A 21902-nucleotide genomic window follows, 5' to 3' on the forward strand; every position below is an offset into this window, starting at 1 on the left:
ATTTAAATCGCTTCCTCCCTTTTGTGCACACGTCTCTGGAACAGAGTAAATATATGTCCCGAGGCTCTGGGCACATGTTTGTGTTGAGCTGGTGTACCTAACACAACACATGCAGAGATGCAGAAGTGTGTTTGTAAAATAGTCTCGTATAATAAATGGAATTCCTTCTGTTGTGTAGTAATAACTGTGGAATCGTTTGGGAAACGGGAACGTTCATTCAGGAAGAATTATCGATCCCACACATTCATATTCTGCCGGTGCTACTTAAATTATTCCTGTCCTACCATCGTCAGTCCTGCAAGCCACCTCCAACACTAACTACTGTCAACGTTGAACAGGAATACTAATGTTCCCAGTGACGGGAGGACTCTGACACATTTCCAAAATAATAACCGCTTGTGACTTTATCTGGGCCTGACAGTGAAGCAGTGGAGATGGCGCCATTCTGGAGTCACACTTATTACAACAGCGGTGATAAAGGAGCCTTCACCAGGCGGTCAGAGGGGCTCATCACAATGCATCATTAATGCTGATGATGACTTAATTAACCTTGAGGGCAAAGCTAACCACTGTCTTTTTTTTTTTTTTTAATCAATGACACTACAATATATGCTGTATATTCTGTCTGGGGCTGTTTATCCAGATGTGTTCAGGCGCCACTGACTCCAGTGTGGAAGCGTCAACACTTGGTCGTTAGTGCTGTAGTCGTTCATCTCAGGGAAGTAAATCTGTGTTATAAGCAGAAATATATATTTTAATAGACTTATAATGAACCCTGTGAATCGAAACAATGAGGAAAAAGAGCACAGTGTGTGTGTAAGGAGACGTGTTTGAAAGAGATTGCGTAAGATTCACTGGATGAGTGTGTGTGAATGAATGAGAAAATAAATCCTTTCTGTTTTCATTGAATTTCTTCCTCTTACTCGAGTTATTAATGTCTGGGCCTTAATTACTTTGTGGACCATGTTGAGTCAACACTTTTATCCTGAGAAGGACTCTTTTCTCTCTCTCCCTCTCTCTTTTCTCTCCCTCTCTTTTTTCTCTCTCTCCCTCTCCCTTTTTTCTCTCTCTCCCTCTCTCTTTTCTCTCTCTCTCCCTCTCTCTTTTCTCTCTCTCTCTCCCTCTCTCTTTTCTCTCTCTCTCTCTCTCTTTCTCTCTCTCTCCCTCTCTCTTTTCTCTCTCTCTCTTTTCTCTCTCTCTCCCTCTCTCTTTTCTCTCTCTCCCTCTCTCTTTTCTCTCTCTCCCAGTCTTTAACAGTGAAACAAGTTCTTCACATGCGCTGTCGAGCATAATTTACAGGCGAGGTGCAAAGCATGAATAACAATGGAGGAAATACATCATTTTTTAAAATGTCACAGCCTCTGCCACCTCATTTCTTTCTTCGGGGAGCACATGCAGCATTTGATGGTTGAGGTGATTCATTTGAAAAAAGGAATGGAGGCAGTTTTTAAAAATGGCTGTGTTTAACTGTGAAGCGCCATTTGAGATCATTCTTCTTAAAACAGACTCAATGCATTACCACAAGCTGTACAACTCCACACTGGGTGTTAAGACATCATCTTATTAAATCCATGAATGACTGCCTTCAGCTTCCTGAGAACTGTATTTCACATTAGAAATGGCTCTTAGGAACACCTGTTTGCAAGCCAAACGCTCACGCGACACCCCATTCCCCTGAATCTTAACAACAGTGAACCTTTAAGCTGTGTTCTAGCAACCATTCAGTTTCCTAAATTAAGTTTGTTTAACATAGAAATAATTCAGAAAGATTTCAGTGAAGGCCAAACTGTTTTTTGCTCCACTACGAAGCTGTTAGGGCAAAGTAATGCTAAATCTTCCCTAGTCAAACAATTGTTGCCTCTTGCAGCCCCTTTTGGATTTTTAGTCCTTTTGTCATCAGTTAGTGGCATTACTATAAAAATGTAGTTATCTTTAGTTATCTATAAATATTTAGTTACCTAATGGCATCAGTGACATGCCACTGTATTAGTTTAGATGCCGTCTAGTAATCAGATCTCTTTTCTAAAAGGCTGATGATGTGACCTGTCCCTTCTGAGGTTCCCCTGGGATCTGTTTTGGGTCCCTTCCTGTATATCACTTCAGTAAAATGTAAAGAGACATTGTATTGATGGATGTGAATTAATTAGTAGTTTAAAATTCTATTTATTCTCTCTGCATTTTTTCCCTTCTTTTTTCTTGCCATTTGGACATAATAGATCGTTGTTGTTACCATAAGGGATTTAAATCACTGGGCTTGTAATGACAGAGGCTGGGATGGCTTTCGCTTCTTGCATTAGCATACACCAGTGAGCGCCGTAATTATCACTATTCCTGAATCAATGAGGTGTCCAATCAGTGCTCCAACTGATTACTTCACTCTTAGCCTCCAGTTCTGCTGTTCTTCCTGCTGTCTGCATGACTCCTGTAATTTCCCCAACCCCGCTCCTTTTAGGCCACTCAGGCAAAACCTCCGATTGTTTGACCTAAGCGGTGACGGTGGGCCGGTGTTGAAGGGAAAAAAAATCCTATTAAATCTTGAGCTGTGGCTCATGTCTCTCTTGTTTATCAGGACTGCCTTTGCATTTGAGCTTATTTCTGCCTCTGTACACAAGCACAATGGGAGCAGATAGTAAGAGGTAATCACCCTTCCATGGGAATGGATGTTGATTTTTAATCAGTTGCATCAGCAGGTCTTTACTGGAAGACTAGAACAGTTATTGGACATACTGTAATTTAATAAAGCAATTTGTCTGGCAAACTGATGACCAGTAAAGGTTCTAAGGCACTAGTCACCTCTGTGTATTTATTATTTTTTGACCATCCATGTCTTTTATTCTAATTTAATATATGGATGAATTAAATATTGTATTATATTATATTTTATATGCAGCTTTGGTCTGCAAATAAATAGAAATATTTAAATGAATCCCTTTTTGCTTGAATTTATTTACACTTACTGGCCTCAACCTGATGTAGTATAAAGCTTGACCACTAGTTGGCAGCAAAGCGTCAATGGGACGGAACACTTGCTCGGTGCGCAGTGTACTGTACATACAGTAGCAACAGGCTTTATTGGGCTTCCTCAGCTGCATAAAAACAGTTTGAGGCAAATTCCCAACAAGTCTAGAAGGAGATAAAGTAGGTCCTCTTGGGACTCCACATGTTAGCGGAGGTGGCACTCGATGAAAACCCACGTACAGTATAATAATGATAATGTGACACACCATCTGCTGATGACAATGACTGCTGTTTGATGGTGTGTGGGTGTCATCGTGTGCTGTGGCAGCTTTCTCCTGAGCTGGTCAGACTGGCCTCCGCCGACTTCCAGTACAGATGGCTTATTAGAAAAGTGTTTGATATAAATCCCCCATGCTCCCCTCTCTGCCTCCATCTCCCACCTCTCCGTCATGCTGCCATCCTCCTTTCATCACTAGAACCAGCTGCTCACATCGTACAAGTACAAGAGCTCACGCAGCAGGAAGAGAGAACTCCACCACAGTCCATCAACTGCAGGTGAATTGTTATTCCTTGAGCAACCCTTTGTAAGTTAAGCAGAAAGATATGAAAAAGTTGCATTGTTAAGAAAGAAATTTGAAATGCACAACGTTTAAAAGTTAGACCGTGTCCATCTTTTTTTCTGTAAATTTGTCCTCTCTTTCTCTGTATCAACCGACAAGTTTTGCTGACTTTGTTGACCTCTGACGCCACTGAACTAACTAGTTATAAAGCTATATCTTCCGAATAAGAAACTATGTGTGCATGTGTCTGTTACCCTCCACTTTCTGCCCTTTCCCCTTGCCCCATGTCCCCTCCTTTGCCTAGAGGTTTCCTCGTGTTAAAAGGTAGTTTTGCTGCCACTGCTGCTTGTTTGGGGTCACATCTGTTTCTGTAAAGCTACATTGTCACAGACACCGTATCAGTAAAGCTGAATGCTGCTCCTACAAGATTAAACTTGATCAACACATTAAAGAGCTAAACTCGTTTACTTGCTTGATATTTCTCTTTCCTTTTGGCACTGAAGGAAGCAGGCTGCCAACTGTGCCCAGCGTTGAGCAGGTGCCAACGTTTCTTAAAACAATTGTTTGCTGAAACCTTGGAAATTTGCCTACAAGAGGCTGCTCTGCTTCCCGCTGGGACTTGTTGCGGGGTTGTAAGTTTATTTGGCCACTTTAATCCCAATTGTATGACCCTTTTTTATGCTTTAATTTGTAAGCTGGATGCATTTTTTGATATTTCTAGAGTGTCCTATTTTCTTTTCCACATATAAAATGCAATATCGGGCATTTTTTAAATGTTATTTTTACAGTGTGTTAGTCAGACAGTGACGGTATGCTCAGCATCATCGTGTAATCATTGACACTGACATTAATAAAGTGCTCGTCGTGTCAGACCAGCCGAATTCAAAGATATTTTTACAAACACCTGAGTGAAGAACACTGATGTTTTGCATCAATCACAAGAACTTGGTTTCTGATAGTTAGTGGCTCACGATTCTCCTGAGCAGATTCTTGACAGGATTCATTAATATGATGAATATTCTTTGGTGCACGTTAGAACTGTGTCGATTTTCTGAGAATCATTAAAGGGTAAAATAAGATATTTAGACACGATCATATCTCTACTTTAACAATGCCGATATTTGGAGCAGCACGATGAAATAAAATTCCCACAGCTAAAATGCTGCAGTCAGAGGATGGCGGCACTAAACCTGAAAACTCCATATTATTGGTGAATATGCTTCTGTCATTACCCCCTGCTGCAAAGCAAATTTACTTTGCTTTGATTTTATCCTGAAGAGACATTTTAAGTTGATCATTGATTTGAGTTTTACCCATCCAAAATCATTTAGAAATGTAGCTAAAATAGCCTCCAGCTGAACAGCGAGCCAGCGCTGAGGCAGTTTCCCCACTGAAGCAGCCTGATAGTGACTCCAGTATGTGCAGAGGTGGCTGCAACTAGATTGTAGGGTGCAGCTAATGTGTCCGAATGCAGGGAGGAGGACCCTGGGGATGCCTCACCACTGCACAACTGTTATTGTGTAATGAACACTTCATTTTCTCAGTTGCAGGTTGAGGGTGAACTCATCCATCACCACAAGGAGTGTGAGACAGAGACAAAAATGCAGCCACTCTGGGACTCTGCATCCCTGCTCTGAAAATAGAAAAACAAATATTAGGAATCAGCTGTGAGAAATCACACTTTTTACTGACTCTCCTGCTTGTTCCATTGGACCAGGTAACTATGTAGACTTGTATGTTTTTAATTATGTCTGAACCCAGTTGGATATTTATCTGTGTAGTTCATACACCCTTTATCTTTGGTGCGCATAATCACTACGCTGAATGGCTGTTTAGATTATTCCACTGACTGCAGGTACAGTCAGTGGTTATTTCAGAGTGGTTAATAGATGAGGGACCAAACGCATCCCCTGGGAATTTGACCGAGATGTAGCTGGTAATGAAATGTGACTGATCTGACAGGTCCAGGCTCCAGAGAGATCTGGTAGGCAGAGCCTACACACCGTCGTCGGTTCAAGCTACTGGGTGGCTGCTTATAGTGGCAAGTTTAAAAGAATATATAATTAAATGCCCAAAGGACATGCTTCTCTTCTTAGTATTATCAAAGGGACTCATTAAATTAATTGTTCTTGTCTTTGTCCACACAAGGACTTGAACCGGGACCCTCTGCTTTTTAGCCCAGCTCCCTACAGACTGTGCAGCCACTAGTTTAAACTTAAACCTGATTTAGGGTAATTTCTTGTATTTCAACAATCATTTTTACAGAATTTTATTTGATTTCATTCTGATGACGCCTGGCGTTCTCATGGCCAAACTCTGGAGGAGCATCTGGTCTTGCGACCTGTCCCTTCCCTAAGCTCTTGAAGATCCTCAATGATCAGCAACCCGTCCTTGATCACCACAATAAGCACAAAACTCAATGGAAACTGGAGTTTTTATCAAATCGTTACTTAAAAACAAGAAAATAAAAAGAGGGGCCTTGAAGTTACCAGAAATTGGACCTGTTGTTCTTTGGGAATATGTTGTCTAAAGCGTTAAGACCAGAAGAGAAATACAGATTATAGCATGCTGCTTCCACCCAAGAACAAATACAAACGACTGATGCAATAATCAATGCAAATGATCAGATACTGATGTGAAGATAGTTCTGACCCTGTCAGCGAACCAGACATGTTTTATCTAATAAACTAAAATAACAAAAGGAAAGAAAAACAATGACATTAGCACCTCAGCAATAATTCATTTCTGAATAATGCAAATTTACAAAGCGCCAAATGTTCGCTTGAGCTTCCCTCCAGCTAACATTTTATTAATTTCCATGCATGTTACAAATTACTGTTCACCTGCGCAGCTCCTTTGGCAAAAACATGTAAAGACTTTGTAATTAACTTTGGTTAACTATCCCAGCCCAGCTTCCCCTCAACATTCCTGTCAAGGTCAAGGTCACTTTATTTTCCTCCTGCTGTAATTTGTTTTACAGCCAGCGGTGAATAAAAATCAACAGCACACACATACACAAACACACACGATAAATAAATAAATAACTAACACAGCAACCTGCACACAAGACATAAATCAAAATGATTTTAATGTCGAGACATGATGGGAAAAGGAACCAGGGGCGAACTTCTTTTTTTCTTTCTCGGCTGCAGTAATAGGTAATAGCAGTGATGAAACACCATTATTAACTTCCTTGAAGTTGTTTTCACATAATGCTGAGCACAGTGGTTACGGTCAAAACACCTCATCGCTGCTGATTCTGCCATATATGCTGTACATGGAGGCGCTCATCAACATTTTCAGGTTGTTTTTCTCGCTGTAAACCTCTGATCAGGAAAACATCCCTCTCTACTTCCACCACTCTCCCTGTGGATCCCAACCCACGCGGTCTCCCATGGATACCCTTACTCTCATCACCGTGGAGACCCAGAGAACAGTTACTGGTCCTGAGCATGAATTCCACACCACTGCCCCCCATTACTGTCATGGAGCAGCTTCATATTTCTGCCTCTTTAGATGACTTCTGAGCCCAATACTTAATACTGTTTCTGAATTCCTATTTTTTTTCCCAATGTTTCTAATTTGACAGTCGCTGTTATTTGACATCAAACTTATCACCTCATTAAACATTTAGCAACAGATGCTTTGCTGATGAGGATGCGATACAAAACAAAACTGAACTGCTGTATCCCAAAAACACAGAACATGCTAAATGAAGGTGTAAGCTAGTAAAAACCAACGCAAAACTCTAAATCTGAGTTTAAATCTGGATTCTTTTAGTGTTAGAGCAATGGGTGCTGACTGTGGCTGAGTCTTACTGCCTCTACACACTGACTGAAAGGAGAAACTAGTTGTTGTTTGGTTGTTGTTTTTTCCCTCTCTGCTCAATTTCTCCTTACAGATCACACAGCAGAGCCGTCCCCACAGCCCACAGAATAAATTGGCAGACAACTCATGTTGTCCTAATAGAAAGCATCAAACAGCTTCCATCTAGTGCCATTCCTCCAGAGTAATCTCAGGAAGTGGAATTCTCTTTCCCTATTTGGAACCCTATTTGGAGAGGTTTCCCGAGACGACTACATCCAGGAATTTTGTAAAATGTAACTTCAAGCTTCTAACATGATGGTTTTCTGCACATGTCCAGGAAATATTTGCACGCAAGATGAAATAATCCCAAATGCACAATTTACACATGTGGTTTTATTGTTTATTTTATCATCCCTGGAATCAGTGAAAGCACTGAATGTGTTTCATGTGATACAATAATCCTCATAGCCCCCAGCTATCTGACACTAATATGCTTACATTACAGTACAGAATACCCCAGGGCTCCTCTGTTGCCTGGATATGAGTTGTTGCTGAATTGCATTCAAACCCCTGAACAAATTTTCTCACATCTCAGCTGAGCTGAGCACATATCTGTGCACCATTTAGTCCTCATTAAAATGAGCCTTTAAGATTTTTTCCCCAAATATTTTGTTAGAAAAATGACTTTGAATAACATTAGCGTGGTCATTTAGCATGCCTCAGATGCACACATTTTCTTGTATCGCATCTTATATTTGTCAATATAAGGTCCGACGGCTGATGCACATTAGATTAAAAATTGAGTCATAGGGTCAAGACGTACGGCCTCCAGAGCTCAAAGACACAAATCTATGGAAGGCTAAAAAAGGTTTCCAAAATCACTGTGGCCATCATCCTGAAAGAACAACTAGGACTCTTCTCAGAGCTGATCTTCCAACCAAACTGGGCAAACTGGGGAAAGGGTCTCAGTAAGAATGTGAATGAGAATCCAGCGGTCACTCTGAGCTGAGCTCAAGAGAGAGCATGCAGGAAAAACAGACTCCCCAACTGTTACAGGTTTATATTTTCTGATAAAACCCCAAGTTATGTTAATATTTGCCCTTATATTTAAACCTTAAAAGGGTGTTTGCTTATGTTTGCAAAACCCTTTTGTTGTAGCTCCAGAGGCTGCAGCCAAAGCTATTGAAGCTGAAATCAGTCGAGAACTTTTATGTATTAATGGAAATGTGCAAAGTAGGAACAAATTCAGGTTTTACTGTTCATTATTTAACGTCTCCTCGAATATTATTTATTGCCATTATAATATTTACAATAAATTAGTCTTTGAAATAAAAATGACCTGTTGTTTATCTTTCCAAACACTGCAGATAAAACGGGCTTCGTGTCCTATGAAGGCTGAAACATGTCGGGCGTCTTTATAACCGCTCTACAGCTCCACGGCGCCCCCTGTCAGGATCCAGAGGAATTACATCGTTTTAAACGGGGTTTGGAGTGTATTGTGTTTTTGTGTGATGTAATGTTTGATCATTTGTGGGGGAAGCAGGTGTTTTGAGAATACTTTTATGAACACTTCACTATACAGGAACAGGATATGTGTGAACAATATAGAATCCTGTAACACCGCGCCTTTCCAAGGGTGATTGGATTCTCTCTCTGCCTCGCCTCTGTCTGGGTCACAGATTTGTTTATGTGCTCATAAACACACCATATTACAAGTCACCATGACCTTGTCGAGCCAGGGCTGGATGGAGGCACGCAGTATCACACAGATGAATATCCTGCTGCAATGAAATACTGTTAATCGGGAGCAGTTGCAGTTACATGCGGGGCCCTGGAGCTATATTATTGCATATACATGTTCCAGTCGTTTGTAGTTTCTCTGAATCAGAACAGCACCAAAGAAAGAGAAATCGAACACAAGTATGCGCCCCTGAAGCCCTTCTTCTGTTCTTCTCTTCATCTGTTTGCAAAAGGGAAAGTTGCAAATGGCAGCAGAATTAAAATGAAAGAAAGAAAGAAAGAAAGAAAGAAAGAAAGAAAGAAAGAAAGAAAGAAAGAAAGAAAGAAAGAAAGAAAGAAAGAAAGAAAGGCAGGCAGGCAGGCAGACAGACAGACAGACAGACAGAAAGACAGACAGACAGACAGACAGACCTTTCAGCCCCTGGAAAATGCTGCCTTTGAGCGGTAGATTTGGAGGAAATGAGCTGGGACAATAAAACAAACTACGCAGCAGTTGTCAGAGTGATCTATATAATTTTATGGCCTTCAGGGAAGAACAGGCCAACTTCTAGTGTTCTGACATTTAAAGGTATGAGTATCACACTGGAATTATCTGCTCGTGTCCTTTATGAAGGACTTCTGACTCTTTGTTTTGTTTTCTTCGACGCTCCTGCATCCACAGGAACGGCGTGATTAAGGAAGGTCGGGGGGGGATTGGCAGCGTTTCCTTATCACAAACAGCTCTGGTGTTTATGAAAGGCTTACTGTATTCACGGAGGCGTAAAGATGCAGATGTGCGTGCGCTGCTAAAGCCCACAGCTCCCAGCCTTTGGTTCAGAGTCCTGGTCATTTGTAATTTTCATGAAGCTGCATGTCTCCTGAGGACGAAGGCGTTTGCGGCCTGCCCTCGCTCGCAGCACCACCTCATAAATAATAGATGACGCACGTGTCGACCTTAGCCTTGGGCACCTCTTGAACCACGTGGCCACTATTAAATATAAAGATGGCATTTCAACAGAGATGATGTCAATGTCAAGTGAGTGAATTCTCCAAAAAGACAGTCAGCTTTTAGCTACTCCTCATCTACAGAGGTTTCGCATACTATCGCCTGTTATTAAGTTCTCTGGTATGTTTTATTTACTGATTGACATTAACGTCGTTGCTTTCTTCCATCCCATCCACCAGGATTAGGAGCAGACGTGCAGGGTGGTGGGTTGAAAACCCCAGCAAGTGGTGAAGTGGGTGGGCGAGTGGGTGCTTTCTTCAAAGGAAGGCTTGTCAGACATCCTCAGCCACTGTTTTCTTATGTAACTATGCAGCCGCCTCTTAACTCGACAACCGAATGTGCCTCATCAGCCGTCCTCTTTGGATTATTCACGAGATGAGGCACAAGGAATATGCTCCATCTATCAGACAGACAGCTTTAGGAACACTAACTCTGTCTTTTATGACCATTTTGTCTAACTTGATGGAGGAAATTCCAAGAGCGTGACTGAACACAGACTTTAACCTTAGATGACATGTTTGGTTGAAGCCACTAGTGGGCGCACTAATTGGGGAGTGCTGTATATCATTTTTTGCCCATGTGACTATGTTGACATGTCGTTAATCATGTCACTAACACTATCACAGGTAAAAATAGGTAAAAATTGATATGAAACTGTTCTATATAAATAAATATTTAATACTGGATTAACAATGTATTCAGTTGAATTTGTGACAACAGGGAACATTAGGAGCATGCGTGGCAACTTTATGGCGGTTTGTTTAACACAGTGAATTAAATCAAATCCAAAACTGTTTTCCCTGTATTGTTTCCCATGTATTTCTCACTGACGTGTCCCAGTGTCTGATTTTATAAGCTGTGACCGGTGTAATCGTGCCTCGCTGTCCCGTCACTGTGGTAAATTATCAGCCATACACATCTGAAGGCGATATAAAGTTCATACATCATCTTACCCTGCTGAGTCTGAGAAAGCGTCTGTTGTGCTCCCCCCAGTCTGTTTGTTTTGATCTCCCCAGGATCCCTGCTTGTGACCTTTCCACCTGCCCCACCCAAAGCCACGTACATTTTCTTTGAGGACAAAGGCGAGTTCCCCGATCCCGCTGGCTTCATGGCAGCAGAGCTGTCCCCAGGCCGCTCTACGCCGAGCTCCCTCGAAGGCTCATGTCCCGGAGGCTGCAGCATCAAAGAGGCTGGGATGGGGGGGGGGCTGAGTTGGACCTAGTTTAACCCTCCCATAGCCTTTGCATCACAATGTGTGGGTACGTTCCCACTCTTTAACGTTCACTTTCCTCATGATATGCGTATATCAATGACCCTCCTCAACCTTCTGTTTTCCCCCCTGCTGCCACAACCACCTATTAGTGGCGTTAAAGCTACTAGTGAATGTTCACAATCATTTTATAATAGTTTATTATATATTTTATTTATTAGCTTTGGCACTATGTCCATATTTGTCTTCTCAAACTGTAATGGGAGACAGTCAAAGGGTCAAAATCTTACATTTAGATGTCCAAATATTTAAATTGGAAGTGTTTAATTAGTGAATAACTACAAAATTCAAGCTTGGTTTTATTGTTTTATTTAGGCACAAATATGGCACGTATGATTAGTTTTATTATCATAGCAAAACAAAAGTTATAAAGAACATCCATGCTGAGATTCCGACATAGAGAAAAGTTCAGCGACATTTTAGATCGTGACAAGGTTCTTTAGAGAGCTTATGATCCCCAAAGCACATAGTGCTCCCCATAAATATATGCAGGCAGGTAATCCCTTTATCTCACTGCCATTTCCACTGAGACGGTGATTATCTGTGCTAGATGAGACCTTTTATGCAACATTCCATTCAAATGTGATGGGATTATTTCTCAGTTCCATCAGTGGGAACTGTCTGAGATTTCTCTCTTGCCATTGTAGTTCTCTAAATACTGATGCAAAAATATGTCGAACTAAGGGAAGACATGATTCATGCACCACGACATGACAACATAGCCGAGCATGATTCTCCTGCACGGGACTAAACCTCTTTACTCATGCTGATCTTCAACGTTACCGCATCTAAGATCTATTTTCCTTTAAGTTTGATGGCCGGAACATGAAGGCAGCACCCTGACACACTATGGGTGAATAGAACTGCTTTACTAAGTGCAAATGGCTTAACAACTGTGCAACAAGTGAACATTTCAGTGAGCAACCTTGACCCTGCACAAAGGGCAGTTGTGACATCATGTTTAAAGATTTTAAAGTCCCTATCTCTCCTTCTTTCAAGGCCCCCTTTCTCACATGATAACAGCACATATGACTATAAACTCATTTACACTAAAGGACCCTGTCAGTGCCTCTGAATGTCTACATAATGAAGACAAAAACACAACGCAATCCTCTCTTTTAGCTCTGACATCGAAATCTGAGCCCAGAGAGGCCCGGCCACAGTACTAGGAGGGGTCACGTTCCTGTGGTCCACATGCTAACCTGTGCCCTCGCTTGCAAATTCCTGTGCAAACAGAATGACAATGACGCTTAACATCTCAGCCTTCAGCAGAAGGCAATTGTTTCGTTGTGGTCACCTCCAATGGAAGGAGGAGCTGCAGAGGGCAATGGGCTCAATATTACATGAGTTTCCTCTTTCTCTGATGGCCAATAAACTTGTGAAAGGCCTGAAAGTGAATAGCTGGGATGGGGTCACTGAGGTGCACAATGGAAGCTGAGGAGAGAGGAAATCTAATCAGCTTGGAGATGCTAATTTTATGGAACACCAATTAAGGAGTTTCTTTATGACACTTTTTTGAGAAAACAAAACAAGGGATCTGTCCCCTCTTTAGGTGAGGCCACTGGTGGAGCGTCACCCCCCTTCTGTTTTTGCCTTAACCTCTGCAGCATTGAGCCCAGGCTCTAATGGGATGGCACCTCCTTTGTGCCTGCCCTCGCCCACATTGGGGAAATGAGGCAGTGTCTGTTTGTTGTTCTGGAAGGCTCTGTGTCCCCGTTTATCATTGTCATAGCACAGAAACACACAGAAAGAGTAGTATTTGGGGGGCTCTGTTGTCCAATCTGTCCCGCTTCGGGCTTTACAGCCACAGGCCCCACGTGGCGCGTACCCCGCCCTGGACCCATACATCTCCATCTCTGCCTTTCGGGCACCGACAGCCTTTGTGTTGGCTCACTCCAGCCGCCAAGATATGTGTCTGCGCTGCTAACGGGGGCCTGGGTACGGCTCTTAACTAGACAATGACGGGAGATCCAAGTACGCCAATGTTTAACCGGTCTGCGGCCTACTCACGCCCCTGCCTCCCCCTCCTGTGCCTTTGTGGACTCAGGGTTAATCTTTGATAGTCGAAAGTTGGGGCGCACCCCCGCCTGCCCACTGTCTCCCCCAAATATACTGTCAAACAGTCACTAGAGGTGTACTTTTATTGTCCTGGAGCTCTGTACTCTACCTTTCCAGCTACAGTACAAGGTCTTCTCATTGCATGACCCATAGATCCATTATTTAAATGAAAATTGTGGATTTAGCTTACTTGCAACTTAGATGGGACATTTTATTGAGATACATTAGAGCAGAATGTATCAAGATTACTTTGAAAGTTGAAAATTTCAAATGTTATTTATTGCATATTAGTATCTGCGAAATAAATAATAAGTAAATAGCTGCCTCTAAATGGTCATAGAGGATGTCCAATGAACCGAAAATTACAAACACGACACGATATTTTCTGCATTCAGTCCGTCTCCTACTGTAATCGGGTCTCGCTGCCGTTTGCATCTCATTTTGTTGTGTATGGAGTATTTACAGGCGCTCGTAAAGGCATGTATTGATATTTAATGCTGCACTCAGCAGGCCATGCTGTGCTGGGCCAAAGTTAGAGGCCTGTGCCTCTCTGCCACAGGAAAAGTGAGACAAAGACTCAAATTAATAACAAAGTGTTGTAAAACCTACACTGGGCCCACCTGCCACTGAGGGGCTGCAGCCCTGAGAGGAGGCAGAATTTGCTGCATTTTAATGATATCTATAGATTAATCCAGTTTAATGCATACATGAAAAACGATTGATTATTATATTATTAATATTGTTATTATTTCATTTGTTTTTTAAACCTGAATTTAATGTAAATATTTTCTGCATCTTGCCGGTGAATTTCCTTAGTTGTGTACAGAGGAACGAACCTAGAGGGGCGAATAACATTAGCAGTTGGGTAAAATTTGTACTTGAAACATCCGCCTATTGTGAATGATAATCACTGAAAGAAAGATATAAATATCATGGGTTGTGACTGCGGCTGAATATAAAGTTTTAGAAAAATGGGCATGGTTGCTATTCACATCTGACATGAAAAGAATTTGAAGTTATTTAATATCCCGGTTAAACAAAGCTTGTCTTAAATCTTATATCAAGTGTAGCCCCCCTGTTGGTTAAGCAACGGGGGTCTATAAACTGCAGGGTCATGGCCTAAATTTTATCTTCACTCCGAGCTAAGGCATCATTTACCCTGAGAGTCACAGTATTGGTTGCCCTTGTGTATCATTGACACATGAAAGACTTATTGACCTTGAGTGACCTCTAGATTTTAGCCATGCTGCATGTGCTACAGGAGCACATCTCCTCATCAGTATTCCTCTCCAGCCATGTGAAAATGAAGGTTTAATGTGCCCCCATAATCACCCACCTGAGTCCCGTGAGTGGGTGAATGTGTGTGCTTCCACGGCTCACAGACGGGGAACCGATCGGGACGGCAAAACCTCTAGACAGAAACGGATGGACAGTGATTAAAAAAAACCACGGCTTGGACAAATATGCCAAAAGGTCAAGTGGATGATGACGTTCACTCTTCAATTTCTGCGGCGGCTTGAAACTGAGCAATCATATTAAATAATGTTAAACTTTGCTTTCAAAGTCGTCAGGCGGCCAGACGACGAGTGTGCCTGTTTACCGGTAGCTAAATTGCAGGATTTTTTTTACTCTGCTGAGCTAAAATATAAAATAAGTCGACTGTGTGTCACTATCTAGTCTGATGCCTTCAAAAGACCGCTGCATAAAACAGCCATGCTTTACTCAGTGGGCCTGTGGAGATCGGAGAGGACCCGAACACATGTGGGTGCACACGCACTCATGCTGACCATTGATCAGCTCGTCAATCACAGTCCAATAAGGATAGCCAGTGGCCACCAACGCTCGGGTCATTATGTGTGGTGACCCCCGGGTCAGCGTTAAGTAGCTGGGGACTGGGCCCCGCACAAAAGGACAGCATCATGTACGATGCACATACAGTGGTGTTGCCGCTGGCTCCCATCTGAATAGACACATGGCAGACCTATCCACAGATGGGACAGGGACAAGGGAGGGTGTGCGTTGCCGGGGTGAAGCAGCACATGCGGAGGTAACTGACTGAAACAATGGTGCTGATGAAAGACAGTCGTGTCTGGGCTTTAGGGAGGAAGATTATTGGACGAGCAGGTCTCCTTTTTGTATCGGACTGGAGAGCCCAGAGATGAGAGGGAGGGGGGGGAGAGGAGAATTAAAAGGGACGAGGGGGGCAGCAGAAGTCTGCAAACCGCTCACACAAAGCCACCCCCATGCACCAGTGAGCAGCCAACTGTTCAAAAGTGTGACCAGCACAATGCTGAGCAGATACTGTGATTGTTGTGTGTGTGTGTGTGTGTGTGTGTGTGTGTGTGTGTGTGTGTGTGTGTGTGTGTGTGTGTGTGTGTGTGTGTAGAAGATACTGGATTTTATCAGAGGTGGATGTTGACCCCATTTCCTGGATCCCATTAGGTTCTTAACATAGCTGGAGCACACAGAGATGCACAGGAAGTTAATGATATTCTATCTGCTACACAAATTAATGCATATATAAAGTCACACAGTTACTCATACTGTAGATCACCAGAGGGCTGAGATAGGAAATAAATTAACTAGCACGGCATGAAAAAGCCTCTCTTTGACTTGATCGTGATTCTTTAATCGCATGTGAAACGGAGCACAATAACCAACGGTAGCTTCAGCTTGACTGCTAACACACACTCCACTAGTTTGACTTAAAAGCATTTGTTGGTTTGTCGGTCAGACTTTCAGAAATTGATTTTTTTGCACCGTTTCCGTGGGTTCAGCGTCCTCCAAAAGTCATTGAAGTAGAGCAGAGAAAGGAAGCGACTTCACTTCACTGTACTTTGCTGCCAGTCAAAAATATCTCAAAGCACGTTGGGGAATATTTTTTTGGGGTTGTCCTTTCGTCTCTGACATTTTTTATCTCTCTGCTTTAACGTGCACCGACTGTGAAACGTAAGCATTTTTAGGGTCACTGAAACCTGAAGGCCAACATCTTGACCTGGGACCTACACCTCCTGATGACAGTTTGCTCAGCAACCGGTTCTGGTCTTTCCCCTTTCACTCTCTCGTCTGTCTTTTCCACCTTCAGAGTCCCCCCGGGGTAATTGTGGGATAATTTATGAAGTTGTAGCAGCATGGAGCGGGCCAGTGTATGGGATGGCCTGCTGACCAAAGTCTATTCAGTCCCGGAGGAGTGGGCCTGGGTTTCTTTTATGCTAACCATAATCAGCATCTCTCCCTGGTCCAGGACCCCCTCCCTCAACCAGGACTCCCCCTCACCCTGCAGCCCTCCACAGCATGAAACCTCCCTGGTCACTGCTTGGATGAAGGGGAAAGTTATTGGACTCCTTAGTGACTCATAAACATCCTGGGAGATTTTCATTGCGCCTTTGTGTGTTTTTGTTGTGGCCAGAATAATGCAATTGTTTCAGACGGTGTAAATGAATAAATCACGGCGTGGTTTGCCCTGTCGGGGGACAACTAATAAAGGGCAGCACTCCTTGTTCTGGAAAACACTTGTCAGCCCGTTCAGATCCTCTGTGAAACAATTTTATATCTCTCCACAAAGACGGGACCTCTACGTTCCTCAGAGCCGCCGATCGGATCTCTTCTGCTGCTGTGATCTTCCTCTGAATCTGATGAGTGTGCAACATTTATTGATGACGGTTGTAAATAGAGAATGCTGTGAATAGTTGCCACATGTCCAGATTAAAGCTCAGCGTGCATGCGTGTGCAGAAGGGCTACCCATTGATCAGGCCAAACAATGACCAGTGGAGACAGAAGGAAGCCTTAAGGTACACAGAGCAGGTTTGCTCTTCAGCTTAGCAGTTTATTGAGAAATGATACACCCTAATCTGGCCTAATCCTCTGTTGCTACAAGCATATGCCTGTGATAATGCCCCCCATTTTCTGGTCACCTGAGCACTTTCACTGAGAGTTGGCTCAGTGAGGCGGTTGAGAAGAGGGGGTCTCTAAAACCTAAAGCAAAGTCTATCAGGGGGCTCTTGAATTGGATCAAGGGCCATGAAAGGTGTCACCCAGAGAAGAAAGTCAAACATGCTGACGCTGGGTTAAAAATTGAAGGATTATGTGGAAACATGGAGGGTCGCTATGCTTTCATTTGTAAAATACGAAGCTCTGCGGTCCTTGCGTCTCTCTGTGTGGCCTGTTGCTTCTGCAAACACATGAATAACAATAAGAATGGACGGGAGAATGGGATTTATCTGGCTCATGCATATAGTAATGGTGTAAGAGAAGCAGTGCTTACGCTCCTTTTTTCCAGCTAGGGTCTCTAACAATGATCCCTGTGGGTGCTCTGTAATTGTAACTTTATGCACAGCTGTTCATGGTTTCTGACTGGTTCCCACTTAACAGGAGCAATAATCTCACTCATTTAAAAACATGCACAACCAGTCAACAATTTGGAAAAACAACTTTTTTTTGGGAAAAGAAATCATTTCAGATCCTTTCAGTCTTTTTGGGGTTTGAGCGATGGCACAGAACCATCCAGAAGTCTGAAATACGGGGAAATACTCAAATGTGGATCCATCTAACACTGCTAATTGGGCCAGTTCCTCATTAACCAAGGACAGTCCAGCAGCCATGTTGGCTGTGCGCCTAACGATGGGAAGATCCATATGGTCCAAATAAATGGCCCGTGTTGGCTCTCAAGGTTCCCCAATTATAACATCACTGAATGTTGGCTTAGCCAAAGTTCCCCGTTGGGTCTCCTGATGGGGATGTGGCAGGGGGTCCTGAAGGTGCATTTGAGTCTCACGCCTGATTCGCTGCAGCTCTGTGTGCTCCAGTGTCTGAGAGGGCTTTAAATTACACACAGAGAACATACAGAGCCACAACTGTAACAAAGACCCTGTTCCGGACCCCCACATTCAACCGAGCCAACAAACAGGACAACAGTCACATCCAACTAGGCCCGTACAGTTTGATCAGTTGCACGTTTAAACAATGACTGTAAAAGATAGCGACAATGATGTCATCATCTGATAAAATTCAAAATTCAATTGATTTGGGTTTTTTTAATCATCCAATTGCAGCATAGCAACATTCTCCTCGACATTACTGTCTCTGTTACTGTCTGTCGTTACTCCAAGGCTGCATTTGTACTGTATCTTCAAAACAATGTAGCAACATTTTATGCATGTTGACAAAAATTATTTGAAACAAGTTGCTTGTTCAGTTTTTAGCGTGGATGCAGACATGCAAGTTAATTAGAAACTAAAACCAGTAGACTGGGGATGTGGCTTATTTTATGAATTTGAAAACAGATTAACACCTTACTGCAAATCAATGTGTGGTTTAGAAGTCATCAAAAGATAAACGCCCACTGCTTCTCCTGGCACTGGATGGACACATAGTCCAACCCTCATTTTTGTAAAATACAATGTGATTAATGTGGGAAAGAACTGTCAGAATTGAAGCGTCACAGAGAGAAATAGTTTCAAAAGGTGGTTTGATGAGGACTCAGAGGCGTGCTTTGAAATTCCACTAAAATATAATAAGAAAAACAAAGTTTCAAAATTAAAAACATTATGCAATTATGACAGACAATGAGAAAAAGTCCTGCTGGGCTTTACAGTTAAATGGGGGGGGGGCAATGCCATACCCCATCCTTTAGTACCTTTTAACTACCTCCTCCCCAACTGAAGCCCCCCTTTCTAGTGACAGTGATGTGATTTCACAGACTGTTTGGGGAGTCAAGTAAAATTTATCTAAACCCCCCTTTTGTTCTGTGCTCCTGGTAGAATTGTACCTAGTCTGCCATTAATGCTGCTCATACATGTTTAAGCACCTCAGATGGTGCTCCATACCTTTCTCTAGACTGTCTCATGGATACCATATGTAAATGAGGCCTTGAAGGCATCGTCTATCAGGTGTTGGGCAGCAGGGCCATTAAAAGTGCTCATGAGCAAATCTGATATTCGCACTCTCACTTTTTGCCTCTTTTTGAACGTTGCCGCGGTTTTACACTTTTGTTTCACGTCCGCGGAAAAGTTAGCACATTCCCAGTTAGTATCCGATTGTACTGTTTAACACAACGTGTTAACATGTTAACACACCCCTTTTGTTGGAGGGGGGGTCATCGTGATTGTGGCTGATTAAGGGGTGCAGGAAAGTGGTGGGGGGCAGTAAGAGTGTGTCCCTTCTGCAATTGGCCGTGGCTCTAAGTGTCTCATTATGCAGCTTTATTGTTCCTTTGTTGAACCGGCTCTATAAATTCCCTCTGCTGGGCCCACAGAGTGACAGTTTAGACTGCGGAGAGTCAGAACAAGCTGTGGTGAGACTGTGCCCTCAGACTTGGAAGCATTGGAGAGAAGAGATTTTGTTTGGTCTCGTCTTTTCATTTATTTATTTTATTGACCCCTTCCTTACCCAATTGAGGTCCACTGTTCCTCTGAGTTGGTAAAGATGGATTCTGACACCGGTTCCATCGGCAGCCGCTCCTCGTCTCCAGATCTGGTGGTGGATGACGCTGGGAGCTTTTTCTCTAACAAGATGTTCCAGACATACTGCAAAGACCGGGAAGAGGCTGCTCAGGCCATGACGGAGCACTGCCCCGGGGGCGGCAAGGCCAAAACCAGGTCCGAACTCAACAAGGACGAGGTGCAGGAACTGAGACTGAAGGTCAACAGCAGGGAGAGGAGAAGGATGCATGACCTGAATCAGGCAATGGACGGCTTGAGAGAAGTCATGCCCTACGCGCAGGGGCCTTCCGTCCGTAAGCTGTCCAAAATCTCCACTCTGCTGTTAGCTCGCAACTACATCCTCATGCTGTCCAGCTCCTTGGAGGAGATGAAGAAGTTGGTGGGGGACGTTTATGGCGGCGCTGGCATCCAGAGCCGCAGGGCCGCCCACCCTGCCGTTACGGCTGCTGCCGTCCCTGCAGCCCACCTGCCCCTGCATCCTTTGGCCCAGTCTCTGCACTCTTTGGTGGGTGGCGCACCGTCGGCTCTCTCTGCAGCACCTACAGCCGCTATCCCATCGCCACACTCGCCTCCGACAACCAGCTTCCTGGGGTTCCACTCTCCGGTCCCGGGCCTACTGAAGGAGCCACTGCACCTGACCAGCTCCTATAGACACTTCCCAGGCATGCCTTGTCCCTGCTCCCTTTGCCAGCCGTTGCCCACCACTACCTCCACATTGCACAATCTGTCTATGACAAAATGAGTTGGACGCTATTGCGACCGAACTTTTACCTTTTTTGGATCGTTGCTGGATCGTGTGCTGAACAGCTCCCAGAAGATTCTTAACCAGAGTGATGGCCGGTGCCAGGACTTTATTGTACATGCTGTATAAATATTTTCTGCTATATGAACTGCTGCTATTTCATTATGGTTCATTGATTTTACAAATGCACTCGGGTTTTATCCGCGTAAAAGAAAAACTGTAATTTATCTCAATTCTGTGGCGCTGAAATACTGTCAGAAATTGAAAAAGTCTGAACTATTGTGCAGGATTTCTATTTTCCTAAATTAAAAATTTGTTTTTCAAAAACTTTTCTCTACCTTGCATTGAATAAATATGACCTTTCAACTGTTACTAAGAATTAGATGCACATTTCTAAATCCAGTGACAGTTACAGAGTGAGACACACTTCTTTTAGAAGAAGCAGCAGAGAGGAAAAGAGAATTTTTAGAAAATGGTGCAGGTGGTTGCTAACCAGCTTTGGACAGATCGACCTCTAACGAGCTAAAGGGGGACAGAAGGATGCACAGAGGCTGAATGTGATGTTCTGAAGCTAAGGGACCATCCATCTTCACCTCAACAGGGTGTAGGAGATGAAAGGACGACACAACGGCCAGGATGGCACATCACATTTGTCTGACCTAGCCATGTCCTTAGCTCTAGGCTGACGGTTTGTCTCTGTCTCAGTTTTCTGAAACTGTTACAGGTCTTATTGTGGTCACTACTGTAAAAACACGGAGGATGCTTTACTCCCAGATGTGTATCAAAACCCACATCTTCCTGCATTTCCATCAGAAATCAAACACTGACTATTAAACCGTAATCGATGCACACTAGAACACGATTTGGTCAAACAGTCCAACAATAGCTGCTCTTCACTTAGCAACAAATCAAGCATGTAAACTACATGCTTATCCTCCCACGGCTGACAGATGAGTTTGAGATCACGGCAGAAATGAAGAGATGTTACTCATTCTCACCCACCCCACCTTCTCCTCCTGAGAGCCCTGAATAGGACCAAACAATGGCCATGCGTGGGACACAAAAGCTGGGGGTGTCCAAGCTCTCGTGCCTGGGACACAGACCCCCTCCATTCAATCTACATTTCATCATGGTAACAAGCGCTGTCGGGCCAAAAGCCCTGACACCCTCTCTCACCACAAAGGCTGTTAGCTCTAATATATGAGGCTATTGACACTGAAAGGAGCCCCCGTCAGTACTCTGGGATTGTCAGCTGTGGGATGTCTCAGTGGGGGGAGGCAGCTGCCAGCCTAACCAAGCCGCGGAGCTTCTGTCGTGGGGACTGGCGTTTCTGCGTCACCT

At 43.5% G+C, this 21902-nt stretch overlaps 1 protein-coding gene across 1 annotated transcript in view; it reads left to right on the plus strand.

Annotated features, from left to right (window-relative positions):
• LOC101071191 (oligodendrocyte transcription factor 3-like) overlaps window positions 1-20888 on the plus strand; it is a 33675-nt gene extending 12787 nt beyond the window's left edge. Inside the window, exons 3-7 of the mRNA XM_029827768.1 lie at window positions 3435-3513; window positions 5063-5235; window positions 6853-7618; window positions 8693-11309; window positions 19776-20888. Of these exons, the coding sequence (XP_029683628.1) occupies window positions 19803-20561 (759 nt within the window). The 5' untranslated portion in view covers window positions 3435-3513; window positions 5063-5235; window positions 6853-7618; window positions 8693-11309; window positions 19776-19802 and the 3' untranslated portion in view covers window positions 20562-20888. The remainder of the gene's footprint in view (window positions 1-3434; window positions 3514-5062; window positions 5236-6852; window positions 7619-8692; window positions 11310-19775) is intronic.
• Window positions 20889-21902: the final 1014 nt, after the last annotated feature.

Source organism: Takifugu rubripes, chromosome 2, assembly GCF_901000725.2.
Source record: "Takifugu rubripes chromosome 2, fTakRub1.2, whole genome shotgun sequence".
NCBI lineage: Eukaryota > Metazoa > Chordata > Actinopteri > Tetraodontiformes > Tetraodontidae > Takifugu > Takifugu rubripes.